This window comes from Oncorhynchus mykiss, chromosome 2, assembly GCF_057628025.1.
Source record: "Oncorhynchus mykiss isolate SJ-2025 chromosome 2, ASM5762802v1, whole genome shotgun sequence".
In the NCBI taxonomy this organism is placed as follows: domain Eukaryota; kingdom Metazoa; phylum Chordata; class Actinopteri; order Salmoniformes; family Salmonidae; genus Oncorhynchus; species Oncorhynchus mykiss.
Window position 1 is genome coordinate 70,762,380 of NC_143023.1, and position 27,975 is coordinate 70,790,354.

Sequence of the window (27,975 nt, forward strand, 5' to 3'; positions counted from 1 at the left end):
GAGGGATTAGGGCTGCCTGTTTTGATACAGCCAAACATCAAGAGGGACTGGATTCTAACATTTCTAGGTTTCATATGACGTTTAAGCTACTGCTATAAAATTATATTCCCAGGAAACAACAAATAAACAATATTTCCTTCCAGATATTGCGCTTCTTACTATTACACAAAATAATAATATATGGAATATATAGATAAACCTATGTGCAGAATAATGCCTTTTTCTTTCTACATTTGCTTCCACTAATGAGACCAAATAGCTTAATTTACATTACTTTACATTAAGGTTGGCTATGGTTATAAATGGTTTACATGTAGATTATAAACTCTTAATTATTTGTTTAGATAGTTTATAAATGTAATAAACAGTTATAACACATTAGTTGAAACTGTGTGTTTGTTTTGGCACTTGCCCATGATTGCACTGGTAATAACAGAAGCAGTAATAATTCATAATAGTGTAGTCTGGTCATATGCCTATATAAACACATGCAACCAATGCGTTACTGTTTATTACAGATGTAGGCTATTAACTGTAGCCTATATAAAGGGAGCTATTAATAACAGTGTACAAATCTACTGGAAACCTTTGTGTCATTTTTACATTTTTACATTTTTTTGAATGAATTAAGTGGAAAGTGATCTCAACATTGCTTATCCATGTCAGAGGCTAGGCCTACTCCATTCCAGCTTTTCTCCATTACTTGCCTTATGCTTAGCGCTGTGTTTCTATGTGAGCGGACCTGACTCTTGTTTACAGCAGTGATTCTACGGACTAGACCGAGAACGAGGGCAAGTGATAGGATAGCTGCTTACTGGAGCTGTAGGAGAAAACGAAAAAATACACATCATCAACCATACACGGCTCACAGGACATAACGGAAGCTTGAGTTTGGTGCAAGTATAGCATACTCCACTCCAACGGAAGCCCGATAGTCTACTCTCGCGTGGCATAACTATTTTTTTTCAGCTGCAAAGGAGCCGACTGACTGCGTTAACCTTGAAGACAGAAAGCGCAGGGGGGAGAAAAAGGGGGTGCGATTGGTGAAACCATTTATGTTCTGGCGGATATTTTGGATTGCGTCTTGTTGGGAGGGTTTTATTGAGCAGAGTTACGTTTTCATTCATTTCCCATCTCAGCCTCCACCCTAGACTCTATTGTTAATGTCCATCACTCAGACGGAAATTAATGACAGAAGATCGGAAGACTCTTCGGTCTACAAGTGAATCTCGTTCGATTGCCAGTCATAAAAGCCATTACTGATGTTTCAAGAGATGGAGACTGAGGATGCGGATTACTGTCATATGTCGAGTAAAATCAGTGGCACGGATGTCTGTTTTGCCAGCCACCCTTGAATCATTCTGTCTTTGGCAAGAATAACGAATTGTTTTAATTTATTTCATCTTATATATATATTTTTTATAATACCCCTATACACAAAACCCTGAGACTTGGAACAAGAGTAGCCTATCCTCTAAACACGAATTTGTATCAACCTGTCAAACAGTGCATTTTACTTTTTGTGATCTTGGTGGCATCATCTCCCTTTTCCACTTTTTTGGAATTAAGTTATTTGCTTTTTAGTGAGGTTAATAATTGATCAGGAATGAGATCTGGGACAGAGAGGAATAATTCGACCTTGTTTTGGGGTCTGATGCTGTCTGTCTCCGCTATCTGCCTGTTGTCCGCAAATGGAAAAAGTAAGTGTCATTGTTGATGTCCTAATCAAAATAATACTGTAGCTATTCGTTGGCGTGTTTCTTTGGTTTTATCCTCATTCATGCGAGCTGTTACAATGCTTTAACATTTGGCCGCCAATGACATCTGCTGTTACAATGTTTATCGTTTGAGATTGTAGCTATTTGATCTGTTATTATTAATGTTACTTAGTTACAGCTGTATTGTTGGTCTGACTACAGTCAGTATCAGTAGGCTATCATTTTTGGTCCATATCATAGGCCTACATGCTACATGTTATTTAGGCTTCATAGCCAGGCTCACATGAGTTCAGAGATTAAGCACATTTGGAGTAAATAGCCAAAGCAAATGGATGATTAAAACAAATCTTAGCTATTGAAAATTGCTGGACATATGGTACATTGCATGTAAACATATCACATTAGTCATTGGAATTGTTAGATTTCCACAGTAGCTTACAAACAAATTATGTTTTTCATTTTGGATAAATCTTATATCTCATATAGCATATTGTAGGCTATGAGTGAATTACACCCGTAACAATGAGTCTTTACAATTATGCTTTTCCGCAAACGAACGAGGATGAATTCATGGATGAAGGTTACTACTTCAACCATGTGGCCATTTTGCATTCGTAGTGGTGGTGGTAAAGCACGGTTTCGAGTCGAACCAATTTCATGCTGCGCATGCACATCCACAAGCATAGTAGCCTAGAGGAAAATACTGTCATATATAGGCCTAATCTTCGCTTTTGGCCTTTGATGTACTGACAACAAATACAGAAAACTATTGTTATTATTGTATTATAATAGTATATAGGACTTGGTGTCACATTCAGGAGGAAACCTAGTATTTTATATATTTTTTATTTAACCTTTATTTAACCAGGTAGGCTAGTTGAGAACAAGTTCTCAATTTGCAATCAAAGTAGTAGGCTATTTCACCAGAATTAGTTTAAAATATACAATGGTAAAGTTTAGTCTCTTATCCACTTCTATGTATTCAAATAAAGGTATAGGCATCAATCTCTTTACCACAGGTCTGTGCGACCTGTTAAAAGTGGTGTGATATTCAGAAACAGGGACAAGGTCGTTGGATACCCGCGTAGGCTAAACAATTGTTAATGCCATGAGTAAGCAAGGAATTGGTGGAATACACACGAAATGCAGATGACCTGTTCAGGAAAATCACATTTACAACGGAGCTACTATTCAGTCCTCTCTCTATTTACAATACTTCTCATCCACATGCAAGTTCTATGTTAAAGAAATGAATAATTATCTTTAAATAACATGTAAGTAGTTCCCACAAGTGCAGCACAACGACTTTGAAGGATTGAGCAGCTTGTAAAGAAATAGGTTATTTTCCATGACATAAAACAGTGCCCTGGAAGTGAGCTCAGATCTCCCAATGTTTTGGTCATCCTCTGCTTTGAGGACTGTTGATCTACATTCCCCATCCATCTTGCAATCCTTTCTCACAACAGTTCCTGTAACCTGTCATAGAATCTCCTAATTGTGCTGATTGGTGTAAATAGTGTGCTTCATCATGTTTTGAGTAGTCTCTATGAAGAGGAAATGGCTTGTTAGTTGGTGGAGAAGACAACTGTGGCAGGACAAGAAGGGGCAGGTCTTTTTGAAGAGTGAATAAAGTGGTCATGATGTTTCGAAGCAAGCTCCTTTGTCAATATTTCTCTTGAAGTTGGACCTATGTTAAGTTTTGCACAGTATACAATTCTCCAGTCTTATTCATGTACACCTGTAAAGACAGTTGAAGGTATATGACCTAAATAGAACAAAAATGTTTTATCCAGTCGTGTGTTATCTGAATGGTAAAAGTTGAATGAGCCTCAGTGAGTTTAGGAAGACTTTTTCCCCTCTGAATAGAGTATGGCCAGTTTGTTACCATTAAAAACAATTTCATTTGTCAGTTCCTTCATAAACAACAGGGGTAGACTAACAGTGAAACACTTACTTACTGGCCCTTCCCAACAATGCAGAGAGAATAATAGAAAAATAATAGAAAGATAATAACTTGAGGAATAAATATATTAGGAATATTTACTGTAATGTCTCACTTTGATGTTGTTTAAGTTTGACTGCTGTTAAGCTGCTTAGTGAATTTCCAAGGCTAAACACCGTGTGGTGGAGCAAAGGGACCCAACAGTGACGGAACCATGTCTCCTGCAAAATCGATAGATTAATAAGACCCTTCACAAACAAACCTTCTGAATTGCTCAATAAAGGGGTGTCATTTGTTTATTGGTGAAACAATTACTTAGACAGAGATTGTACTTAAACACAGTCTTTATTATGAGCTACTGTCAGCCAGTTGTTATTTATTTGTTTGTCAGGTGCTGATTGTTTTTGATTGAGGCCTATATCTATAGTACTTTGGTGGTTGCATTTACATTATAAGTGATTATGGGTATTCATCATATATTACATTTGCACTTGGAGACTTTATGAGGGTTTTTTATCTATGTGATTGATTTCTGGTTGATTTCGTATACTTACTAGCTAGTGTGTTTGTGTAGCCCTGTGGATGTCATTGATAAGAATGGCTGTGTGCTGTGCTAGGACTGAGGAGAGGAAGGGAAGGGGATATGGAATAATGGAGATGATTTTCACATGGAAAGAAGACAGGGAACGACCTCAATTAGCATGAAAAAAGGAAGAGGACTCAATTGAGAGCTATTGACCAGTGTCGTCAGGCCAGCGTCCTCACCACTGTGAATCACAGAGTGGGGCATTTCTCAGCACCTTGCTGAGCCCGGCAAGGTCCCACCGCCTCAGTAGGGAAGCCCATGAAAATATTTTATTCTTGAACTGTGTCTTGACACACAGCATGCTAATGACACCTCTCAGTCCACTGACACTGAACTCCAAGCCATGTGGTGAGTTTCTCAACATATAACTCACTATCATGTGTAGGGACTGGAAACAAGCCCAGAACTTTCAGGTCAGACCAATACAGCCCAGACAACAGTAAACAAGTGATAATAAACATGTTCGTTTACCATTTCACTTCAGCAACAAATCTTGTTTACATTAATTTAATGGTTAAACATTTTTGTACTCTAAATTATTGTTGATGCCAGCCCATCTGTTTTTACAATAAACAGTGTACAGAATATACACTATATATACAAAAGTATGTGGACACACCTTCAAATGAGTGGATTCAGCTATTTCAGCCACACCCGTTGCTGACAGGTGTATAAAATCGAGCACACAGCTATGCAATTACCATAGACAAACATTGGCAGTAGAATGGTGTTACTGAAGAGCTCAGTGACTTTTAACGTGGCACCGTCATAGGATGCCACCTTTCCAACAAGTCAGTTCGTCAAATCTCTGCTCTGCTAGAGCTGCCCCGGTCCACTTTAAGTGCTGTTATTGTGAAGTGGAAATGTATAGGAGCAACAACGGTTCAGCCGCGAAGTGGTAGCAAACACAAGCTCAAAAACAGGACCGCAGAGTGCTGAAGTGCATAGAGGATAAAAATAATCTGTCCTCGGTTGCAACACTCACCACCAAGTTCCAAACTGCCTCTGGAAGCAACTTCAGCACAAGAACTGTTCATCAGGGAGATTCATGAAATGGGTTTCCATGGCCAAGCAGCCGCACACAAGCCTAAGATCACCATGTGCAATGCCGAGGGTCTGCTGGAGTGGTGTAAAGCTCGCCGCCATTGGACTCTGGAGCAATGGAAACGCGTTGTCTGGAGTCAAGAATCACGCTTCACCAGCTGGCACGCTACCTGCCCCAATGCATAGTGCTAACTGTAAAATTTGGTGGAGGAGGAATAATGATCTGGGGTTGTTTTTCATGGTTCGGGCTAGTCCCCTTAGTTCCAGTGAAGGAAAATCCTAACACCACAGCATACAATGACACTCTTGACTATTCTGTGCTTCCAACTTTGTGGCAACAGTTTGGGGAAGGTCCTTTCCTATTTCAGCATAACAATTCCCCTTACACAAAGCAAGGTTCATACAGAAATGGTTTGTTGTGTTTGGTGTAGAAGAACTTGACTGGCCTGTACAGAGCCCTGACCTCAACCTCATCGAACACCTTTGAGATGAATAGGAAAGCTAACTGCGAGCCAGGCCTAATCGCCCAACATCAGTGCCCAACTTCACTAATGCTCTTGTAGCTGAATGGAAGCAAGTCCCCGTAGAAATATTCCAACATCTAATGGAAAGCGTTTCCAGAAGAGTGGAGGCTGTTATAGCAGCAAAGGGGGGACCATCTCTTTATTAATGCCCATGAATTTGGAATGAGATGTTCGATGAGCAGGTGTTCACATACTTTTGGTCATGTAGTGTACATGAGAATGATATTGCTCAGAAGTTTAAAAAAATCTGCTAAATTTAATCAAGGACTATATTTTATGTATAGAATTTACAATTATTCTGGGCATTGCAAATGAATGGTCATGCTCCATTAGGGCTTGTATACTTTTTACCCTGTGCATTTTAATAATCTGTCCCTGCTAATAAAATGTAATTAAGCGCCCTTTTAACTCCCACCACAGTAAACTTTCCATGCCATTGCTTCCAAGTATACAGCAAACAAGGCTCAATGATACATCGAGAGAGAGGGAGAGAGAGGGAGAGAGAGGGAGAGAGGGAGAGAGAGAGAGAGAAAGGGTGAGAGAGAGAGAGAGAGAGAAGAGAGAGAGAGGAGAAAGTTGGTGTTTGGAAATAGAATGTGCAAAAATACACCCGCTAGGGAAACAGACATGGTTTTGTTGATTGGAAGAGTGGAGAGTTTGTGAACTGTTTTATTGGTCTTTGCTGTTCACACGGGCGGTCTCAGGACAGCCTGGCCTGGCAGCAGACACATGCTCCTATCGAACCCCAGCCCCAGCCACACTTTGACACACACTATTTGAGGTACTCCTTTTGGCGAGCATGACTCATAACTTTACTCCACTAACCGCTTGTTGGAGCTCAAGTAAAGGTTTGTGTGGGATTCAGGGCTAAAATTACAATTCAGAATAATGATGCTATTCTCACCTGTAGGGACTATTGGACTTAAATGAAGACATATCTCACTGTGTGTGTATTGTTAGACTCAGCATCCACTGTTTGTTCATGTCCTGTGACTCCTGTCCCTTGTTTAACACAGACTCCCTGGCATTGCTAATGCATAGTTACGACTGGATCCATTCTTCCTGGAAAGCAGAATGGCAGTAGCTGTCACCAAGGTTACACAGAAAGGGGGGATGTGTAGATGTTTCTCTGCATTTAACATCCAAGTTCCCTCTCTGTCTTAGGTTGAGGGGTACAGAGGACTGCGGTGCTGTGGCCTTTGTGACTGCGACCGGGACTAGTGACTCAGACATTAATTTGTTTTATGTGTATATTGATGTGTATTGATGTGTCTACAGGGCTCATCTGTAAAAAAAAGAGACTGGTCTCAGCATGACTCCTGGTCAAAATAAAGGTTAAATAAAAAATTAAATGCACCCTCTCTCTCTCATGGCAGTAAGACTCCTCGGTCTCTCGCTCTGTGCCTCTCCCCACCCCGTAGCCCTGGATCCGCTAAGGGGGCAGTGATGCCGGCATATCGTTCCTCACCCCCATGAGGGAGTCAGTGGAGTGGGCATGCCTGTGTGTGTGTGTGCCTTGTGCGCTGTTCTGCTCTCGCACTGCAGTACAGCGCAGCGTGGCAGGCAGCCTGTCTCACTGGCATGCCCCTGTGCAGGCAGTGATGGGAAAGTGTGTCACTGTGCTAGTTTGTGAGAGTGCAGTCAAATGCTGTCCTACGGCTTCTCCAGGCCGCAAGCTGAGGTTTACAATGCTTAATTAAACACTTATTTCAAATTTGCGCATATGCAATCTCTGGCCAGCCACATACAACATCATGTGCTGTGGCCCGTGGCTTTAATAGCCCGTGGAGTATTGTACAATTTGCAAGATGATTGCAAATATTATCTCTTCTAATAGATTGCACAGACTATATCAGTGGCAGGCTGCAGATCAAGAGACTGGGCAGATGCATATTGAAATGGGGACTTTCATCATTTGCATCATTGTTCTGGGGGGAACCTCCTCTCTTTGGTAATATGCAGCTTGATTTGTAATACTTGATATGATGAAACCATATAAATAAGCTGTAGATGCTGTAAAAGGGGTGGGGATCTAATGTTTAAGCTGTAGCTCAATAGCTCAACTGTTAATCTAAACTATACTTGGTATTGGAACTGATTGTGCAAAGCTATTAAATATCACTCTAAACTATATTTAAAAGACTGCAGGTATGTGTGTGTTTACCCGTTCTCTGCCATGCTGCGATGGAACCTAGGAGAGGGTTTGGAGTGCATGTGTAGGGGGTGACAGTGTTGTGTTACCAGTTTGGGTCTGATGTCTGAGCCTTTTGAAGTGAAGACCATGCAGGGGAAGTGGACCACCAGACCACTAGTCAGATGACTTCCAGCATGTGGGGGATTAAGTGAAGTTGAGGTGGCAGATGTGAGGTACTGGGATGGACCAGGTCCACTGCCTTTGCACTGCCCATCAGATGCTCACATTTGTCTGCATATCTGAGCACATTTTCTTGGGAGAGTATCATGTGTTCTGATGGTCATGAATTTGTGGGTGATTCAATTCAATAAAGTCCAGCCCCAGAGCTTGTCTCCATCAGATTACTCCCCATAACAACCTTGCTGGGGATTACAGTGTGAAGACCTGAAAAATATACAGTTGTTCGCTTTCCGAGAATGGTCTCATACTAGACTGTTAAATGGTTTCAGTAACCTTTGATAAAGAACTCAACATACTGATCTGTCCCATAGGGACTGACATCCTCTCCTCTTATGCGGCACAGCTTAACCTGTCAGTCAAAGTTCAATGAAAGCAAAATGTGCATTTTTTAGTCTGTTAAAAGATCACGGCTGATATATTGTAATAGTCAAGTTGTTTACTACCCTTGGATTTTTACAGGCTAAAAATGCACTGGCTCTTTTACGGAGTCACGTGTTTGTGTGTGTGGGCATGCTTGCGCGTGTGTGTAGGACTGTGTGTGGGATGACATTTATATGGAAGGTCAGGGCAAGGTTATCAATCATGAACATGAGCCGCTGGATCCCATTACGCGCTGGAGATATGTGTGTTTACTCAGCAGTGTGAACAGGGACAGGGAGAAGCACATTATTCTATGTGTGCTTATCCCATTGTGAGGACAGTGGTTACTGCTAGATACAGCCGTTACACAACAATAGGAAATGACTGCTGTCAGGGCTGGAATTGTATTAATTCCCCCATAATGTCTGTTTAAATGAATTCTTATGCAAGTATGAAGACAAATCATATTTTGTGCAAATGGACCAGGCTTGTCAGGATGCACAGATCTGAAAGTCTACGCCCCTTCGTTGGTGATTGGTCAACTGTAGGGATTATTCAGTGAAGTCTTAGTTGTCATTCAGCTCATTTTCATGCACATTTTTTAAAATGAGAAATACGGTAAAATTGCGCGACTAAGATGTACTCAGCAAAAACGTCTATATTAATGACAGAGTTATCTTAGATTCAGACTTTTTTGAGGAAGTGTATACTGGCTATGGCGTCTCAAAATGGACAAACAGTACTACTGCTGCTTTTCTCTTGTTTTTCAAGTGAAGGTCTTTTAAGGGAGTATGCAAGCACACTCATTCGGTTCACCTAGCTGAGTTCGGCTAGGCGCCAGCCGAACTGAAGCATGCTGACGTCTTTAACAAGGTAGTGAGAAAGCAGTGAGGTGGGATTCGTTATTTCTTTCTTACCTTCTTAATTTCCATCTTTTCTCTCTCCCTCTCTCTGTTGGTTTCAGAACAGAGATGTCGCGGTTCAGGTGTTCAGGTGTAGGAGTGTCACAGGTTTAGTTGTAGTATTAGACAATCTGTTCATCATTTCAGGGAGCATGGTCTCTTTGGTAATTGTCACTATAGCTTCCAAAAATACTTGTAATTCATTTCACCTTCTCCTTTTATCGCTGACGGGTTCACACCGATAGTAAGGCCTCAGATAGACTTGTCTGGCAGAATCCCTATCTCCTCCGTTGCCACAATATCCCCCACTGCCCCTCCTCTTGTCTCTTCCCCACCAGACTCCCACTGATTGTATTAATGCCTCCAACAGGAAGTGAGGCCTAGAGTTTCTCTTTACTAACAAACAAATTAGTCTTTGTGTTTGAGTTGCTCTACCCCTCCCCCCCCTGGCTGTTCAAGGAGCAGAGGAAAAATTCTCAATGAAACAAAGAGGACATGCAGCTCGATGGCTCACAAGTGGTGCCCCAGGGCATTTGTGTCGATAGGAGAAAGCAAATGCTATTTTCTACCCAAGTAATCATTTGCGTTCTAAATTTAGAAAAGTGCATCACACTGACAGGAGCAAATAAAGGCAATTCATCCCGATAAACAATGTGCTCACTATTTTTGGCAGAATAGATAGAAGATTTTTTTTTTAATTACTGAAGTGGAATCTCATTTAGGATACTTCTAGATTTAAAAAAAGTAAATGTTTGGCCTAGTATGGGTTCTATGGATGTCATTCATATGAATGTATAGATGCTATATTTTGTCTTCCATTCAATTCAAATCTAAGTATCAGTAGATAAAATGATAACTGGGAGCTTTTGTTATGGTCATTGTTGTGAGGTTAGATTACAGCTTTGTGGAAATTAGCAGAAACCTTTAGAGGTCGACCGATTAATCAGAATGGCCGATTAATTAGGGCCGTTTCCATAACAATCGGTAATTGGCATTTTTGGACACCGATTATGGGCGATTACATTGCACCCCATGAGGAGACTGCGTGGCAGGCTGACTACCTGTTATGCGAGTGCAGCAAGGAGCCAAGGTAAGGTGCAAGCTAGCATTAAACGTATCTTGTAAAAAACAATCAATCTTAACATAATCACTAGTTAACTACACATGGTTGATGATATTACTAGTTTATGTAGCTTCTCCTGCGTTGCATATAATCGATGCAGTGCCTGCTAATTTATCATTGAATCACAGCCTACTTTGCCAAACGGGTGATTTAACAAGCGCATTCGTGAAAAAAGCACTGTCGTTGCACCAATGTGTACCTAACCTTAAACATCCATGCCTTTATTAAAATTAATACACAAGCATATCTTTTTTAACCTGCATATTTAGTTCATATTGCCTGCTAACATGAATTTCTTTCAACTAGGGAAATTGTGTCACTTCTCTTGCGTTCTGTGCAACAGAGTCAGGGTATATGCAGCAGTTTGGGCCGCCTGGCTCGTTGCGAACTGTGTGAAGACTATTTCTTCCTAACAAAGACAACCAACTTTGCCAAACGGGGGATGATTTAACAAAAGCGCATTTGCGAAAAAAGCACAATCGTTGCACGAATGTACCTAACCATAAACACCAATACCTTTCTTAAAATCAATACACAGAAGTATATATTTTTAAACCTGCATATTTAGTTAAAATAAATTCATGTTAGCAGGCAATATTAAACTAGGGAAATTGTGTCACTTCTCTTGCATTCATTGCACGCAGAGTAAGGGTATATGCAACAGTTTGGGCCACCTGGCTCATTGCAAACTAATTTGCCAGTATTTTACGTAATTATGACCTAACATTGAAGCTTGTGCAATGTAACAGCAATATTTAGACTTATGGATGCCACCCATTAGATAAAATACAGAACGTTTCCATATTTCACTGATAGAATAAACATTTTGTTTTCAAAATGATAGTTTCCGAATTTGAGCATATTAATGACCTACGGCTGTTATTATATTATAACTTAGTCTATGATTTGATAGAGCAGTCTGAGTGAGCGGTGGTAGGCAGCAGCAGGCTCGTAAGCATTCATTCAAACAGCACTTTACTGCGTTTGCCAGTAGCTCTTCGCAATGCTTCAAGCATTGCGCTGTTTATGACTTCCAGCCTATCAACTCCTGAGATTAGGCTGGCAATACTAAAGTACCTATTAGAACATCCAATAGTCAAAGGTATATGAAATGCAAATGGCATAGAGAGAAATAGTCCTATAATAACTACCACCTAAAACTTCTTACCTGGGAGTATTGAAGACTCATGTTAAAAGGAACCACCAGCTTTCATATGTTCTCATGTTCTGAGCAAGGAACTTAAACGTTAGCTTTCTTACATGGCACATATTGCACTTTTACTTTCTCCAACACTTTGTTTTTGCATTATTTAAACCAAATTTGACATGTTTCAATATTTATTTGAGACTAAATTGATTTTATTGATGTATTATATTAAGTTGAAATAAAAGTGTTCATTGTTCATTCAGTATTGTTGTAATTGTCATTATTACAAATATATATCTAAAAATATGCTGAATTAATCGGTATTGGCTTTTTCTGGTCCTCCAATAATCGGTATCAGTATCGGCGTTGAAAAATCATAATCGGTCGACCTCTAGAAATTATAGCATCAGGTAAATGGTGTGTTGACATGGATCAGGGCCGGGCGGTTTGAAGCACGACTGTTGGTCTCGCTGCACAGGCCCTGTGACGCTCACTGAGAGGGTGTCCTAAGCCTCTGGAAGAACAGAACAGGTTCAGCCAAAGGAGTTCATATGACAAGACATTTCTTCAACGGATCGTTTCACCTTCCAAGTAGCATTTGAAACCTCTTGGCTACCTGTCGGGTTTTCTATGTTTTTTTTTGGTGTGGTGTTTTCTCCATGTTTGTTTTGTGTTTATCACACTGTACTGTCTTGACCAGTACCTGCCTTGACATATAGACAGAGACAGGGAGTTGGTAAGGAGCGTAACAGGTCTCCCTCCCACTGTGAGATTGTGTATGTTGATACTGTTTGTTTGGGTTTGTCTTTGAACTACAGTCCTGAGAATCTCATACATTTTATATGTTTTGTCATGGCTACAATTGCAGCTCTGCTCCCCTGGTGTAAATGGACTGTTAGAATCATTATTGTCGTCATTATATATCAATAGACCCAGAGGAGAGGGTTTACTCCAAGTGTTACAGTGAAAGGATTGTCTTGGATTTATAGGGTGACAGGCGACAGGCATTACAGGTGTGATGTTTTGTTTACATTTGGGCAGTATATTCAGTGTCCTACATGAAGCACTTATATAAACAACGGCTGGGTTTTATGTGGTCTGTTATCGTAGCTGTCTTTCAGTGATGATATCCTATTAGCTATTAGCTATACTTGTATCCATTCCTGATTGGTGTAATTGACAGACACAATTGAAAGCAGAGATGATTGATAATAGATGTGTGTGTGTGTGTGTGTGTGTGTGTGTGTGTGTGTGTGTGTGTGTGTGTGTGTGTGTGTGTGTGTGTGTGTGTGTGTGTGTGTGTGTGTGTGTGTGTGTGTGTGTGTGTGTGTGTGTGTGTGTGTGTGTAACAGAGAGAGAGACAGAGGAGGCTTCAGGGACTGTGGCTTTGTGTGTTGTTTTCTGTGTGTTGAGCTGGGAGGAATGGGATGTTTTTAAACCGAGGTGTTATCCAGGTAAAGGAGCGGAACCTAGGATTCCAGGCCTTAATAAGATATATGTCAAGAGAGTGTCTCAAAATATTGACCCTTGTCTTTGAGAGAGAACTTCCTAAGTCTGCTCAGTATGAGGAGCACACTCACCTCAGATGACCCTGACTGTTTGTCTCTCATTTGTCTCAAAATGAATGCCTGCCACAGACCTTGTTGTCATGTTGGACCATTATTACAGACCAATAGTTACAACCACGAAACAAAAGCAACAATAAGCTTTTGTACATGAAGAGAACAAAGCATGGCCTAAATAGTATAACATAACACAAGAAGTCCTGTTCTAAGTCCTGTTGTACTATCAAGTCCATATATTTTCAGAAATGATCTCAATAAGATTAGATTCAGCCCTTTTAATGGGTGTTGTGCTTGTTATTTTGGTGCTCTCATTTGTTTCTTACAATTTCTGGGACTGGCTGGCAGTACGCCTTTAAGCCAGGTCACCCCCTGAAAAGAAACATTGACTTGAAATTAGATTTGCATGGTAGACATGGTAAACAGATGAATACAATGAATAGGTATGCAGACAAATAAATGCATATATAATATAATTAAAGGTTACATTTTATTTAGGCACATTGAATAAGGGACACAAATACTGTGTTTTAAAATGATTAACTATGATGTGTAATAATGTGTGATTTTTCTTTCCTTTTCTCCCTCCTCCAGTCTGTGGTCTAAGTATCGACATCCGTAATGACATCAGTGAGTTCAAGAGTCTGGAGAACTGCACGGTGGTGGAGGGCTACCTGCAGATCCTGCTCATCGGAGAAAAGACCAACAACCTCAACCAGGAGCTCTTCCGCTCCCTCAGCTTCCCCAAGCTGACCGTCATCACCGACTACCTGCTCCTGTTCCGCGTGTCCGGCCTGGACAGCCTCAGCACGCTCTTCCCCAACCTCAACGTCATCCGCGGACGCAACCTCTTCTACAACTACGCCCTGGTGATCTTCGAGATGACCAGTCTGAAGGACATTGGCCTGTACAACCTGAGGAACATCACACGAGGGGCCATCCGGATCGAGAAGAACCCTGAGCTCTGCTACCTGGACTCTGTGGACTGGTCTCTCATCATGGACGCAGAGTTCAACAACTTCATCGCGGGGAACAAGCAGTCCAAGGAGTGTGGTGACGTGTGTCCAGGCATCATGGAGGACAACGCTCAGTGCATCAAGACCAGCTTTAACGGCAACTTTAACTCTCGCTGCTGGACATCCAACCACTGCCAGAAAGGTAAGGAGCACTGAACTTTTCTCTTCACAGTCTGGGCAGCAGAGACCCAGTCACATCAGCACAGAGGACAGCCTGTCCACAGAGCTCCCGTTTACTTGTTTTTTTTGTTGTTTACTCCTGCAGAATTCTGTATTTGTTTGTGTTGGTTTTTTAAGGTTTTAAGCAGAGGTGGGACCAAGTCACTATTATTCAAGTCACAAGCAAGTCTCAATTTGCAAGGTCTGAGTATCAAGTCGAGTCCCAAGAAAAACAGTCAACAAAGTCAATAAAAAATTACATCTATACATGCAATGACAAATCTTTGTCTATTTATTGAGGCTACCAGACACACATTTTCATTATTTTGTCTACAACACATTTTGATAATGTAATAATTCATTTTAACAAAAATTCCAAATGCAATCTTCATAAGTAAATTATACATTTCAAGCGATTTTGATGTACCGAAAGACCAGTAGGCCTATGCTAGTCGTTGTTGCATTGCTGGTGAGCTTGCAAAGTAAACGGTTATTAACAACCAATTCTTGGACCTGCATATTTATTTAGGGCAATTATTGTTCCTACAATTTGAGTTTTGCACTGCAGCCGATCGAAAATCAACAATCTTTTCGCTAGCACCTGCCCTGTGTTGATTGACAGTTTGCTGGTCCAATCAGAGGGCTGAGTGGGCTTTTCACTAGCCATTCTATTGCACGTTTCTTTTACAAGTACGATGCTGCGGCTACTGTCTCTGGCTGCATAGAGAGTAATCCACAGAAACTCTGTGCCACATAATTGGTGACAATACGTTACAAAACCTGTCATGTGACTCGAGTCCCCACCTCTGGTTTTAAGGTAGATTGTTTCTCAAATAACTGGGGTATTTGGCAGTGTTTGTCTATCCAACTTGTGATGCAACCATTTGCAGAGGGTGTTTTTGATCAAGGTAGCTAGGTGGGTTCCAGTCTCGCAAACATTCTCAAAATGTGAATTCCCCAGTGAACAAATCCCATGAATCCATGTTGTTTTTCTTTCATATTTGTCAGGGAGCAGGATTGTCCCCCGCCCAGTAAAAACATTTCCTGTCTGTTTGTTATGGAGGTCTTTTCTTTAGATCAACCTATTTGCTGACAGAACTAAGGATGTGTGCATAATACATTTTCTGGTATTAAATACATTCTCAGTTGAGGTTACTGTTGCTCTGCCAAAAAGCGAGGCAGTGAGTCTTCATGTCTGGACCATATCAGGTCAATATTTACTAAATCTTATCTGGTGTGATTAATGAGTTATGACACAATACACTACGGCATAAGTATTTAAAGTCTATGAAGAAGGAAGGATTTGGTTTTCTTGTAGCCTCTTTATAGTTATATTTTTAAAGGACCAATGCAGCCATTTTTACCTCAATATCAAGTCATTTCTGGGTAACAATGAAGTACCATACTGTGACTGTTTTCAGTCAAAATTGTAAAAAAATAAACAAAAATATATTATTCGCAAGAGCAATTTCTCAAGCAATAATTTTGCTAGGACTGTCTGGGAGTGGTCTGAGTGGGGAGGGAAAAACAGAGAACTAGCTGTTATTGGCAGAGAGGTTTGGAACTCTCTTTCTTATTGGTCTATTAACTCATTTACTGCCCGATGACATACTCCATCCCACAAAATCTGGCTGAAAATTCAAAGGTATTTTCATACAGCTCTATAATGGGCATTATCATATTTTCACAATTTCACAGTATTATTCCAACCTCATAGTGTGGAAATATATATAAAAAAACAAATATTCATGTTTTTGTCTACACTGGGACTTTAATTGTATACATGTCTATTACTCACAGATATAGAATGAGAATTAAACTGTCAATCAGCAGTTGAAACAATAACAAAGCGTTCTCCCCACCCCTGTTTCTGTACAAAGCTGAGGGATGGGGCTGGAGAAATGTAACCCCTCTGAAATTCATAGACAGAGCTAATATAAAAATGATAGTTTAAACCATGTTTTGAGGCAATATAGTGTTTGTTTACATTTACTTTGTTTACAAACATTGGAATGAAAGCTTATATTCCGGGTTCTGATGGGGTACGACAGATGAACTAAGCTCATGAGCATTTCCATGTTTCCAATTGGTACATTTAATTAATTAAAAAGTCCAAAAATGGATGAAGCAACCTCAGATTGCCCCTTTAAGTTAATAAATACAATTCATGTCAACAATTGACTTATTTAGGACTGGAAGTTAAGGGCAAGGGATAGTGGGAAAAGTTGTTTTGGCCTTGTTGTTTAGTTGTCTTCCTTAGGCATTGTGGTTGGCGTTGTTGTTGTGGATGTGTGGCTGACAGAGTGACATCAGTGCCACGGTATTGGCCAACCAGGCTCCCACCGTAGTGTATTTGTCTGTTTTGTCTAGACGATTACACACTGCAGAGCTTGAGTTGGAATGGCCGCCTGTTTAAAACCTCAAGTGTCTCACTGTGTGGACAGTTTTTCACTGGTCCAAATCAAAGGAATTCAGATGCCTATTTACCCTGCGAAGGAGATTACTGTAGGTCGACCTTGACTTCAAGGAGCTTTGGGGGAAAACACTTCTCCTAGCCTCCTACTTGCCTGTCTGCTCCCCTTTCCTCTCAACATGAAATAATAATGGGGAAATGTCCTCCCAGCCATGGCCTTTTGAAGACCTGTTTACAGCTCCCATGGATAACTGGTACTTCTAAACATCTTCCCTTCAGACCCAGAAAACAAATAGAGGAAATCAACCTCGAAATAGTGACTTCATTAGTGGCCATTTATGTTTCAAGGAATGGACTTTATTGTTGCGATATTTGTTCTTTGGATGCAGTATTAAATGAATGAGGCTGTTTAAAGTATTTGTTGTAAGGGTCTCTGGTGTATCTAACTGTATGTTGCAGTATAGACAGTCTGGACTGGCTTAAGTGACCTGTGTGGAATTAACTTCATTGATGTACAAAGATTTGCTTGTAGTTTATCTGATGTTGTTTGGAACCAATGTTAAGGGTCAACATTTTTGTTTTTCCTAAGATTTGTTATGGTAAGGAGACAAAGGGCATTTTTGATTTGCTCCCGCAGATCCATTCTCCCACCTTAAAGCCTAGCAGATGTCAGGGTAAATACTCTGAGACTTGAGGTCTCAACTCTGCAAATAAAGACTAACAGAGATTGTGATATCAGGATAAAATGGCTCATTTAGAGGGTGTATGAATGTGGCTTAGTGGTAGTACAGCTAGATTTGTAGGCTCAGTTCTCACCCATACAATGTTCAAGGCTCTGAGTCTAGCAGAGATGAGACTTTCTCTGGCCCTCACTGAAGGGCAGATACTCCACTTGTCTCCACCCCTCTGCATAATTGCCTTGTTTTTCTCCAGTACAGATGTTTCTTCAAGGGCATGCTGTGCAGCGGTTTCCTAGTCAATCCGGACCAATCCTCTACTCTGAATGCATCTCTTTAATTACAGTACATGACTAGGAGATGCTGTTTGCTAGTAGGACTACTTTAGCCTCTGGGGAAGTTTCTTTGGAGAGCTATTGTTTGTTAGGTCAAACATGCATTACTCTATACTTGCCTTGCCTGCTTGTATGAACTCGCTGTGTACAGTTTTAAGCAACACCAATCTACTAAATGTTTAATTAGAAAGGAACAGATTGCCTCAGAAATGGATATGAAAATGGCAACACATGACTTCCGAGGTTAATTCCTGGCTCTATGTTCCTGTCTGGCTGGGTGTGGGTAGGGTAGGATAGTGTTACCTGGCTGATATTAGGCTCTTTGTCTGGAAAGAGGCAGACCCGGGCCATGGAGATTTAAGGGGGTAGTGGGTTCTCTTTAGTAGCGGGCCATGGCATGTGGAGAGGCGCTAACGGATGGCTTATGTGAGAAGGGGGTCTGAGGGGAAAATGTCACAGAAATGTCAAGTGTACAAGCACAACGGCAGGCTCTCACTAACACCCCAGAGGAGGCACAGCCCAGCTCCCTCCTCCTCATCTGTTACCCCTTTCCCGCTTTCCTTCCCTCCCTCAAGTTTGGTCTTTTTTTATTGCACTTCTTCATAGTTTGACTAGTTTTCCCCCTCTCTCTTCTGCCAGCTTTATCAGAGGCTGTTAAAAGCTTTAGCTGTGAGATATCTCCTGACTGTTTACACACTGTGCTCATTCTCTCAACACTCCAGCCGCCAGTTGAGTTGTTTGGCTGGCCGTGGCCCCTGTGACATTGCGTGTTGTTGGCGTGTGATTTTGGGTCTTGTGACCTGCTCTCTGGCCTGCTTCGAATGTGGCCCTCTGGTCACTCTGTTCCAGACGGGTATGTCTTCCTCCCCCAGAGGAGAAGTGAGCAAAGCCAGCCAACGGGAGAGAGAGAGAGGCTGGTTGATAAGCAGCACCCAGGCTGTCCTGACCAACCCTGTTCTGTTAGTGCAGATCACACCACCATACAGCTCGTCTGACCTCATATAGCTAACATTTCCCATTAATGTGTTTAAATATTTACTTACAATACGCTCAGCTTGAATGACACTCTGGAGTCTGGTTTCTTAACCACACTGCCCTTTACTTCCATTCCCCAGATAACACCCTGTTGGCTTGTATCTTTTACTTTGCTTCAAGTGTACAACTTGATATCACACTGCTCTGAGGGCTCTGCCCTGAACTATGTTCATGGTTTAGAGCAGGGGGAGCAGATTTGGAGGAAGCCATTGTGATGAAAGCTTTTAAATGAAATGTTTAGTTTGTGAGATTCGATACATTAAATCTACCGCAGAGCTAGAGTGCGTACTGGACAGGAATGGGAAAAGGGGCTGGTGACTGTCTCTTTAAGGGAGTATATAAGGTAGAAATTCCTGCTGGCTTAGTCATTGCAGCTTTGAGAGGATAAAGATGGGAAACACACAGAACTCCCTGTATGTACAGAGGCCATATGGTATGGTAGAGAAAGAATGTTTGTGAAAAACCAAGAGATCACTGAATGGAAGATGATGATGTGGGTGGTAGAGACAGGCGCTGGGAATGTGTGTGTGTGCGTGAGGCGTTAGGTGGGCTATGTCATATGATCGGTTGTCTTGTTTTTGTTTAACCAACGTAATCCCAGACACTTGCCTCGACATGCAGGGAAGGCTTTACATTTTTAAAGGCTTCTCTCAGGCATATCAAAGGGCCGTGGTGAGGGACAGGAAGGACTCCAGTTCCAGCAGTCTGGCCTTTTCTCCAAGTGCCCGGTACTTTCCTGGGGGGTATGGTAGTGCTGCTGGTGACTCACTTCCTGAATCCATCTCCCTGTGCCAGGCATGCCTGCCCAGCTCTGCCCAGGCAGTGTTCCACTGTGAAGACAGAGCCATGCCACTCTGTTTATCAGCCTCACATATCGTGCCATCCCTCCCTTTCGCTACTCCCTCCTCCCCCACAGTAAAGATGGCATAATCAGATCCCTCATCTTCTCCTCCACTCTCCTCAGCCCTGCAGCGCTCTCAATGGGTCACTACAACTCCTCTTGAGAGGGAAAAAGCCATGGGAAACTGGACTTGCACAACACTAGCTAGCTAGCATAACCACAGTGTTTATTTATTATTTCTTTTTTTATTATTATTTTCTCAGAGGACTAGGGAATATTGATTCCTTGTGTTGCTACTCTATGGTGCCATTGATTGAAATGACATTAGAGATGGATGACAAGCCCTTTCATGGTAGGCCTGTGTGCAACCCCATCCCTATCTTTTGTGCTTTCAGACTGTGAAGTATTTTAAAGAGTAGTCGGTGGACAGAGGCCTTCCATGAACAGACTTTTTGTATAGTGCTTAATAGGCTTTAATACCTATGCAGGTACAAGAACAAATAATTGTTGTCCTATAGTTTTTTGTGTGTCTGTGTGTGTATGTGAGTACATTCCATGCAGTTCTTCTCCCCTCTCTCTCCTCTCCTGGCCTCTGACACATTTTCTCCCATTAGGTGACGTTCATAAATGTCATTCTTGAGAAATGTGAGCAGGAGATCTTAATATGTTTAGCTGTTATAGAGATGCTCTTCAGTCGGCCCCAATAATCAGAGCCCTTGCGAAGCAAGGGGATAAAACGGTTTGGTTACAAATTGTTTTTCTGTTCAATTGGTTTTGTAGGTTTCCTTTGGACAGTATGATTGGTCAGACAGTTTGTTTCTAGTTTTCCCCTAAAGCAAATGTTTAATATATTATCTGCTTCAGTGCGTTGCTAGATTGTAGTGCAATGCATGGCAAGTCACTTACATGCTTGCTTGTCTCAACAACACATATACTACTATGCAAAGCATTTTAAATAGTAATGTCTTTCAAATAGTACATTTGTTTTGGTTATCTGTTGTGTATTTGTAAAATTTGAATACCCGTTATGAAAATACTGTCATCAATGCCTCTCTATAATGATTTAAAAGGCTGGACTGTGTAGCAATGCTGCCACCACAGAGACTTCTATAATGATTTAAAAGGCTGGACTGTGTAGCAATGCTGCCACTCCACAGAGACGGATAGAGACACACGCAAATGTGAGCGCTCGCACGCACACACACACACACACACACACACACACACACACACACACACACACACACACACACACACACACACACACACACACACACACACACATAGGCATTCCATGCCCTCACATTTGCCTTTATCCGCGCCGAGTGTGCCTATTGTGTGTTCGTGTGTGTGTGCGTGTGTGTGTGTGTTTGTGCGTGTCTGTGTGTGTGTGTGTGTGTGTGTGCATGCACGTGGTGACTGGTGCCGGTGTGTGCGAGCCACTCATTGCCTGTGCTGATGGGCTGCTTGCTGCCTTCTGGCCGCTCTGTGCGGAAGCTGTGACTCATCCGGCACTCTTAACACTCATTCATAAATCTGTGTGAATACTATAACTTCCTCTCTCAGCGCCGTGGGGCCACCGCTCTGTGATAGATTCCACTCAGTCCCAGTGTAATGGCAGGAAGGACGAGGCCTATCTCCTCTCCGCCTGTTAGCACTGCTACTCGCTAGCTGCTCCCCACTGAGGTGAGAGGAGTAGCCTCTCTGCTCTGCTCCACGCTGCTTGGGCTGCCTGCCTGAGCTCTGTGCCCGCTGCAGCCACTGCTCACTACTGGGCAGGCTTGGCATTGCCAGGGGGGATAATGCGCCATGCCCGCAAGTAAGCTCTCAGAGCACAAGTTAATTCCACAACGGGGGAAAAAAATCTCCTGCCGACAAATCTCTCCTGCAGAAGTGAGGATGTGTGCGGTATTGGTGGATATATTTGACACACCGCAGAGGAAGAATATTGTTCTGCCATGGGTGAACAGCTAGTTTCAGGGGCAACGGGATCAGATCCGCTTCTCTGCTGGCGTCTTCTCCTTCTCCCTGTATGGCGTGTGTTTATTTGTATATTTTCTGTTCATGTGTGATGCCCCCTCACATTGAATAAATGTGTACCGCTGAAGTCAGAAGCTTATGACATACACACTGAGGGGAAAGTGTGTGGATGTGGCACGTGCGATGACTGAGATGAGGAGGGTGGGTCTTGAGATGCTCAGTGGAGCTACGCGGAGATGCTCAGTTGAGCTACCCAAGTCCCCTTGGGTAGTGAGGAGAGACCAGCTGACCGGTCGAAGAAGGATGCCCCCAGAGATGTCTCAGTTTCAGAACATTGTTTGATCACTGTCTGTCCTTTCTAATGTCTTTTCTAATTTCACATATTATTTTAGCTTGTGTTTTTGTTACTCTTTACAGCTGATATGCGATATAAAAAGGTCATACAAATCACTGCTGCTGATAACAAAGTGTGGCCAATGTCACCATGAGTTCCTATCATGAGGAAATATGGTAAAGGGAATTTGCTAAGCAGTGTAAACATGATGTACATGTTAGGAGTGTGGAGCAATGGAAATCAGATGTCAAGGCTAATGCTCTTTATAGCTTTAGCTGGTCTTTGTCTAGAGAAAAAAGACTTACATTTATGACTGTTCTCTTTTGGAATGAAGTGGGTAGGAACTTCTTTGAAATAACAGAGGTTAGCATAACAACGCGCTTTGTGTTACTTCTTAAGAGCTAAAGAAAAGCCACATGTAGGATTGTGTGTGTGTGTGTGTGTGTGTGTGTGTGTGTGTGTGTGTGTGTGTGTGTGTGTGTGTGTGTGTGTGTGTGTGTGTGTGTGTGTGTGTGTGTGTGTGTGTGTGTGTGTGTGTGTGTGTACAGGCTGCAACATGCCAGTCTGTTCTTATGCACTGAGGAGATAAAAGGGTGTCATAAAATTACAAAGGAAATCTTATGGACTTACTCAGCTAATTGAAATGCCTCTGACAACCCCACTTCCCCTTTAACCCTTTACTGAGCTTCTTCAGTCAATGTGAAGAGAGAACAGAGTGCCTTGTTGATATAGACCTGTGAGGTCTAGCTGCTGTCTATCCTAGCGTTGTAAGTCATGTCTGCATTTGTCTGTGATTGAAGAGTGACCTTGACCTCATCCGGGAGGACAAGGAGGATGCTTCCCCTTCCTCTGTCTCCTGGTCTGTTTGGGTTTAATACCCAAGCCCTAGAGCAGTTGTCAGGACCCTGGGTAATGTGAACAGGTGTATGGGGCTCCTCTGGTCTGCTGTTGCTGCTGGCCTTCTCCTCTCCTCTCAGCCTGTCCATCTCTCCTGCTCCTGGCAGGACTGCTGCTCCTTGGCCACACCAACTGGCCTTTCACCAGTTGGCGCTCTGTTAGCATCAGGGTGGCCAAAGATGAAATATGGGGTCTTATGGCTCATTTCCACTGAGGATTTACCCCAGTGTTTCACCCAAAAGGCTCAGACTTTTGTCTTTGCTGCTATGTGGGCCAGCACCCGTGTCTCATTGGGCCATGGCTCCGGCAGACCTGTTCCAACTTGGAGCCAAGGCAAGGCCCTGGGTACTTTTCAGCTGGCATTAACATAACAATGGCTAACTGTGAACGTTAAAACCATCTCACAAAGCAACAGTCTTGAATGATGCAAAGCATGTTGATTCTGCTCGCAACAAGTCTTTCGTGTCACTCTCCTGTGTTAACATAATAACACCAGAGCTAACATTACACAAAACACTGGTGTTGGGGTAAGTCTACGCTGCTCCTGTTCAGAGAACTACGGAGGTGTCGAAGTCCTCACATTGACTAAAGAAGAGTTAGACAATGCTGCAGCCTGTTTCAATATCGTTTCAGTCTGATCTTGTGTGAGAAATGCTCTTTAATCTTGGAGGATCTTATGTTATTTGATATGTCTTCATATCAGTGGTGGATTTAGGTGCCATGCCCTCATTCCTATCCTCATCCCTGTCCTTATCTGTGTACTGTCCTCATCCCTGTCCTGTCCTCATCCCTGTCCTCTCCTCATCCCTACCCTGTCCTAATCCCTGTCCTAATCCCTATCCTGTCCTTATCCCTACCCTGCCCTCATCCCTGCCCTGTCCTAATCCCTGTCCTGTCCTAATCCCTGTCCTGTCCTTATCCCTGTCTGCAGTACTATAGTAAGGTCTGGGAGCTGAGGAGGTTCAGCACAGCTGCTCTCTTGTTTCATCAGCGGACGGACAGCGGGCCGCTACTGTGTTAAATATAGACAGAGCCTCCAGAGCAGCGCCAACAGCAGCTCTATCTCAGTTTGGGAGGGAGTGGAGGGAGAGGCCACGTCACCTGGGAGACCTCACTATCCTCATTCATCCAGCCGGCTAATCTGACTCAGGACCCACAGGGCACTCATTTAGTGTTTCTTACTATCATTTTACAGTCAGAGATTTTTTTCATGTTACATTTTCTATATCCTCCAAAACTTCTCCCAAGGTAACCCCTGGCATCATTACAAGTATATTGTGGGAAAACAGCCCTTAAATTACATTATATATATTTTTTTGTACCTTTATTTCACTAAGCAAGTTAGTTAAGAACAAATTCTTATTTACAATGACGACCTACCCCTGGCAAACCCGGACGACGCGGGGCCAATTGTGCAACACCCTATGGGACTCCCAATCACGGTCGGATGTGATGCAGCCTGGATTCAAACCAGGGACTGCAGTGACACCTCTTGCACTGAGATGCAGTGCCTTAGGCCGCTGCACCATTATGGAGACAGACACTGTTCCTGCCACGTGTGCCCATCTTTTCCCCAATCCTAGAGGAAGTTGCTTATTGGGTATCTGTGCAGATGTCTTACTGAACCGCCCAAACACTGTCTGGCTGGTCTCCCTATCTCATATGTTTGGGTTCTGGCTGATTCCATGTCCCACTCCTCTGTCCTCCCCCTTTCCCCCAGTCCTCTCCTCTGGTGTGGTCGTCTGGCTCCCATAACCAGGCCCAGTGCTGATAGAGCAGAGTAGAGTGGAGCGGTGGGGTGAGGTGCATTAGTCTACCTTTCATCTGCCCGTCCTCTTGTGTCTGATGAGAGCACGTTTGTTGATAAGTGTCTAGCAAGCCTTTGAAGTCCCAGCCTCCGTTACTCTCTCCCCAACCCCCCACCCTCTCCCATTAGTGCATCAATTACTGAGACATGACCAGCCGAGCCAGGCTTGTTTGCACTTGAGTGTGCTTTAAGGTCCACCTCTCTCTGGTCTTCTGAAAAACATGACAGGCGCTAGCCCACAGCGTTCATGTAAACACCTCCGATTCTTATGAATGTTTTATTAGTCCACATTACTTACACTCATTTACTCAAAGCTGCCTCTTGTTGCTAAACAATTTATTTTTAACTATTATTATTTGTAGGTTTTATTTTGATACACTTTCCTGAGTCCTTTGGATATAATTGTAACATTGAGTGGACAAACATAAATTATTGTTGAGACATGAGTTACAGATGTAGGATCATAATTTGACCTGTATTGTCGCAGCAAAATAGTCCTGCAGCAACAGGATCTGAACGTTTATTCCATAATTTTGCTTGATCGGTGGCAAGGCTATTAGCTGGCCAGTATTATGTGACATGAAAAGTGTAATACTGTTAATATAACTGTGTGTTAGTGTGGGTTTTCAGTGAATGTATGTAAATTCTCAGCAACAAAAGAGTGATCAAATGAAGATCCTACATCTGTACAATGGTATTTTCTATCATGATATGAGGCATCAGATCTCTGCTGTGTGGTCCATCTCCCACCTCTTCACTGCAGCTAGGAGTTGTTTTCATGTACTGCAGTATGCATTGTTCCTTGGCCAGGCATGTACTAACTTGTTAAACAGCTTGTTTTTTTACATTCCACCCCCTTAACTGGGTGATATATGGTTTATCTTGCCGTTTTGCCGTTCAACTGTGTGTGGTAATGATACTGATGTTCCTGTTGAGGAAAGTCCCCGAAATCACAGGCTGGTAGTTTTAGCTGGTACAGTTGTCTAACTGACCTGTCTGTCTTCCAAGCCAAACTACTGCTCTATCTGTCTACCCAACCAAACTACTGCTCTATCTGTCTACCCAACCAAACTACTGCTCTATCTGTCTACCCAACCAAACTACGTTTTGGTAATTTAGCAGACAATTTTATCCAGAGTGATTTACAAGTGCCTTGCTCAATGGAACATTGACAGATTTTTCACCTAGTCTGCTCGGGGATTCGAACCAGCAACCTTTCAGTTACTTGCTCAACACTTTTAAGCGCTAGGCTACCTGCCACCTAAACTACTGCTCTATCTGTCCATGTATCTGCTGTTGATACTGGCACTGAGGGTAGTTAAAATGTTTCTGAAGAATTTCCAAAAATGGGGAAAAGATGTGTTACGTAAGGTTGCTTTATACAATTATTTTTTCTGGAACAACATTGTGTTCTCTCTTGCCTGGTGCAGTTCAGAGCTCACAGAAAGTTTGTCTGTTACCAGCTTGAGAGTGGCTGTCTGTGATTAACTTTAGGCCTACATGCTAGATGCGTGTGTTTAGACAAATGCCATTAAATGTCAAAGCCCAACTCCAGATGTGTGTCCTCTAGACATAGAGCTAGTTGGGGTTGGGAGGCGTGGTGTGATAGGAAGTGTGTGGGTTGTGTGTGTGTGTGTGTGTGTGTGTGTGTGTGTGCAACACAAAGTGGCATTTGTTCAAGGGGATTGCAACGTTGTGTCTCTGATGTTTCTCACTCAGCGTACCCAAGTCAGTCATTCATCTGCACTGTGGAATGCCGTTTCCTTTGGGTCATATTTATACGTGTGGAGTTTCTTTCTCTCTTTCCCTCCATGGCATTTTTCAAATGACTGGCTAATTTTGTTTACATCAGAGTCATCAAGGGAACGTGATTAGTGCCCCCAGCACCGAAGAGCGTCTGCGTTGTGCCACACAAATGGCCAATTGTAGTGGATGTTGATTGTATTAGATTAAGCACTTAGTTGACCCCCCTCTCCCATGTGCTGTCATCTGTTCTCCTTCACTGCGGATTCATTCACTGTGCTCCCATTGCTCTGCTCAGTGTCTAATACATGGGCAGAACATTTAATCCAATATGTGCTTAACTGTGGTCTGTCCCACAGGGACTGTGAACATCACTGGGCAGTGTGAAATAAAGAGACCATGCAGTATAGATGGGCCACACACACTCAGGTTGATCTGAAGTAAACCAGAAACCAGGCCGTCTGTCAGTCTACTTGCTTTTGTTTGCTAACCACTGGCTGACAAGACGCTTGATCAAATAAGACTGATATAGGAGGACAGTGTGTTTTATTGGCTGGCAGTGAAAGGATTATATGACATATCTTCTAGGGTTGGGAATTGCCAGGGACCTCACGATACGATATCATCACTATACTTGCAGTGCCTTGCGAAAGTATTCGGCCCCCTTGAACTTTGCGACCTTTTGCCACATTTCAGGCTTCAAACATAAAGATATAAAACTGTATTTTTTTGTGAAGAATCAACAACAAGTGGGACACACAATCATGAAGTGGAACGACATTTATTGGATATTTCAAACTTTTTTAACAAATCAAAAACTGAAAAATTGGGCGTGCAAAATTATTCAGCCCCTTTACTTTCAGTGCAGCAAACTCTCTCCAGAAGTTCAGTGAGGATCTCTGAATGATCCAATGTTGACCTAAATGAGTAATGATGATAAATACAATCCACCTGTGTGTAATCAAGTCTCCGTATAAATGCACCTGCACTGTGATAGTCTCAGAGGTCCGTCAAAAGCGCAGAGAGCATCATGAAGAAAAAGGAACACACCAGGCAGGTCCGAGATACTGTTGTGAAGAAGTTTAAAGCCGGATTTGGATACAAAAAGATTTCCCAAGCTTTAAACATCCCAAGGAGCACTATGCAAGCGATAATATTGAAATGGAAGGAGTATCAGACCACTGCAAATCTACCAAGACCTGGCCGTCCCTCTAAACTTTCAGCTCATACAAGGAGAAGACTGATCAGAGATGCAGCCAAGAGGCCCATGATCACTCTGGATGAACTGCAGAGATCTACAGCTGAGGTGGGAGACTCTGTCCATAGGACAACAATCAGTTGTATATTGCACAAATCTGGCCTTTATGGAAGAGTGGTAAGAAGAAAGCCATTTCTTAAAGATATCCATAAAAAGTGTTGTTTAAAGTTTGCCACAAGCCACCTGGGAGACACACCA

General features: G+C 42.5%; 1 protein-coding gene across 1 annotated transcript in view; it reads left to right on the forward strand.

Annotated features, from left to right (window-relative positions):
* The first annotated feature begins 701 nt into the window (after positions 1 to 701).
* igf1ra (insulin like growth factor 1a receptor) overlaps positions 702 to 27,975 on the forward strand; it is a 114,170-nt gene continuing 86,896 nt past the window's right edge. Inside the window, exons 1-2 of the mRNA XM_021570658.3 lie at positions 702 to 1,700; positions 13,877 to 14,440. Coding sequence (XP_021426333.2) covers positions 1,607 to 1,700; positions 13,877 to 14,440 — 658 coding nt within the window. The 5' untranslated portion in view covers positions 702 to 1,606. The remainder of the gene's footprint in view (positions 1,701 to 13,876; positions 14,441 to 27,975) is intronic.